General features: G+C 48.3%; 1 protein-coding gene across 1 annotated transcript in view; it reads right to left on the reverse strand.

The window, feature by feature from the left end:
• The window catches only part of ALS2CL (ALS2 C-terminal like), a gene marked incomplete at its 5' end in the record, with an annotated part of 21,626 nt that overhangs the window by 6,003 nt on the left and 13,074 nt on the right, over positions 1 to 2,549 (reverse strand). Inside the window, 2 exons of the mRNA XM_008936968.1 lie at positions 432 to 559; positions 1,989 to 2,066. Of these exons, the coding sequence (XP_008935216.1) occupies positions 432 to 559; positions 1,989 to 2,066 (206 nt within the window). The remainder of the gene's footprint in view (positions 1 to 431; positions 560 to 1,988; positions 2,067 to 2,549) is intronic.

A 2,549-nucleotide genomic window follows, 5' to 3' on the forward strand; every position in this document is an offset into this window, starting at 1 on the left:
TCCCCCACAGTCCCCATTGCCCTCCCCTGGCCACGCTCCAGCCCCTCAAGGTCCTTTTGGAGGGAGGGGCCCAAAACTGACCCCAGGACTCAACCTGTGGCCACCCCAGTGCCCAGTCCAGTTGGACAATCCCTGCCCTGCTCCTGCTGGCCACACCAGTGCTAATCCAGGCCAGGATGCTGGTGGCCTTCTTAGGCACCCGGGCACACACTGGTGCATATTTAGTTGGTTGTCAGCCAGCACCCCCAGGTCCTTTCCTGCTGGGCACTTTCCAGCCACCCTGCCCCAAACCCAGAGCCTTGCAGGGGGCTGTTGTGACCCAAGGGCAGGACCTGGCCCTTAGATCAATTCTCTCAGGCTTTGATCCAGCACTCCTCTGAGCAGACTCAAAGCACAAGCCATGCCCCAAGAAGTCAGGAGTTGTTTCTCACGCTTTGGTTATCCAGTCATCCAGCTGCTCGTGGGACGTGTTCAGGATGCCGTGCGTCTGAAGGCCTTGGCCCAGCTTATTAGTAAAGGTTCCCTCCAGAATGAAACCATTGGCAAAGGACAACTTTCCCTGCACCAGAGAAATAAAGGGTTATTCTGCCAAGATCTCATTAGCGAGAGGAAACAAGCTGGACCAAGATCTCAAATTCTCTTTTCCACAGAGCCAAGTCTTGAAACAGCAACTGAGAACATCTTCCAGCAGAGAGGTGCCCATTTTCCTCATCCAAAGCAACACTCATTAAGGTGGAAGTCACTGGAGAAAACATGGTCTTGGTATTGAACAACACACGTAGGATCTTGAAGGGGAAAGACCACCACAGCCCCCGAGTGAAACATCTCCATTAATGCTTTACAAATACTTGATCCCACCTTTAAATACCAAGTTTTCTGGCTTAAAAGCTGACAATGGATATTTCTAACCTCAAGTGACCACATAAAACTTGAATTTCTCCTCTGCTTGTTCAAACCACAGGCAAGTTTGTCCTCACAGGTGAGGGGAACCACGTGATATTCCCCATAAATGCTTTCAAGATGTTTGCTGCGACCAAGAAAAACCTTAAAAGTCTCCGAGGCAAAAAAAACAGAAGACATGCAGTAGCTTGACTCAAACTTACAAGTTTTAATTAAGTCAAACCCAAAGCCAAACAATATTGTAACAAGTCTGGCTTTGAACACGAGCCTGAAAACCTCATGGCTAATAGCAGCAGGCACTCCATCTTTAGATAAAAAACAGATTTTTCTACACTAATCACGCAAAGCAAACATTCATTTTAGAGGAAGCAGGAGCTGAGTGCTATAATCAGGCTCTGCAAAATCCTTCTGGCTGAAGAGGACGATGACAAAGTCTTCCTGCCATGACAAGACTCGTTTGCAATCCTCACCACGTGTCTATTTTGACAACCTCTCAACCTGATAGAACCACGCACTTCCTGCCAGACTCATCACAGATCTCTGTGACGAGCCAGAGGACTTGTTCTCCCTGCAACGGGGAGCTCTGACCAGATATTTCTGCTAAAGATCAACCCCAAAAGGCTGAAGGTGTCAACGCAACGCCCAGATGACAAAATTCCCCTCCCAGGATCCCTCAGCTACGTTAACATCTCGGTGACGTTAGCGTAGCAGCTCTGCTTGACACATTTCCTGTGCCCCCAACCACCACAAAGGCTGAAACGTTTGTTCTGAGGAGAGAAAAGCAGCTGTGAAGCCCAGACAAAAGTGTCCCACCAACAACAAAACACTACAAACAAAACCACTGCACAAAGCTCCCAGCTGCTGGAAGTGTCTCAGCTGCAGCCTTCCTGCTGGGAAGGAGACTGCTAAAGGAAAAAAACAACCAAAACAACCCCAAAAAAAAAACACCACCACAAAACCCACAGGAAAATGATTTTTTTTTCGAAGGGACTGGAGGAAGTGGAACAGGAGGGGATGAACTTTGAAGATGAATCCGTTGGCCCTTCTGCAAAGCAAGCAAGCAAGGCTGAGGTGAAAGAAGTGCTCACCTTTCCAACAAATTTTAGATCTTCTGTGAAGTTCCCTTCGTAGACAGAGTCATCTTCCAAGAGCAGAATCCCAGAACCCTTCGTTTGAAAGCAGAAGTAGTGAATTCATGACATTGACCTCCTACCTACTCAAGTTCATTTAGTAACAGCCACTGGCTTGAAAAATTCACATGCTGCTGACTCCAAGGATGTTTCTGAAAGCCCAGCACAGCATTGCAATGCTCAAGAGAAAAGCAAGGAAGTGCTCTAGAGATAACCCATTAGGCACCACTGCCCGGAGGAGAAGTGCTGGGTGGTCAGGAGGCTTTAAACAACGGCACAACTAAATTGATTTCCCTCAAACAAGGAACAAAAAGCAGGTTTCTGTTGCAAGAATGGTCACCAAGAATTGCTCCACGGGTCAAACTCATGGTCCTCCCAATCCTACGGCCTTTAGGTGATTGCAGCCAATTGTGGCACCTAGATCTTAGGAAGTTCTTCAGTAGGAGGGTGGTGAGACACTGGAACAGGTTGACAGAGAGGTTGTGGATGGTCCCTACCCGGGGGGGGTTAAGGGCACCG

The sequence above is a fragment of the Merops nubicus genome, unplaced genomic scaffold (genome assembly GCF_000691845.1).
Source record: "Merops nubicus isolate BGI_N331 unplaced genomic scaffold, ASM69184v1 scaffold7973, whole genome shotgun sequence".
NCBI classification, from domain to species: domain Eukaryota; kingdom Metazoa; phylum Chordata; class Aves; order Coraciiformes; family Meropidae; genus Merops; species Merops nubicus.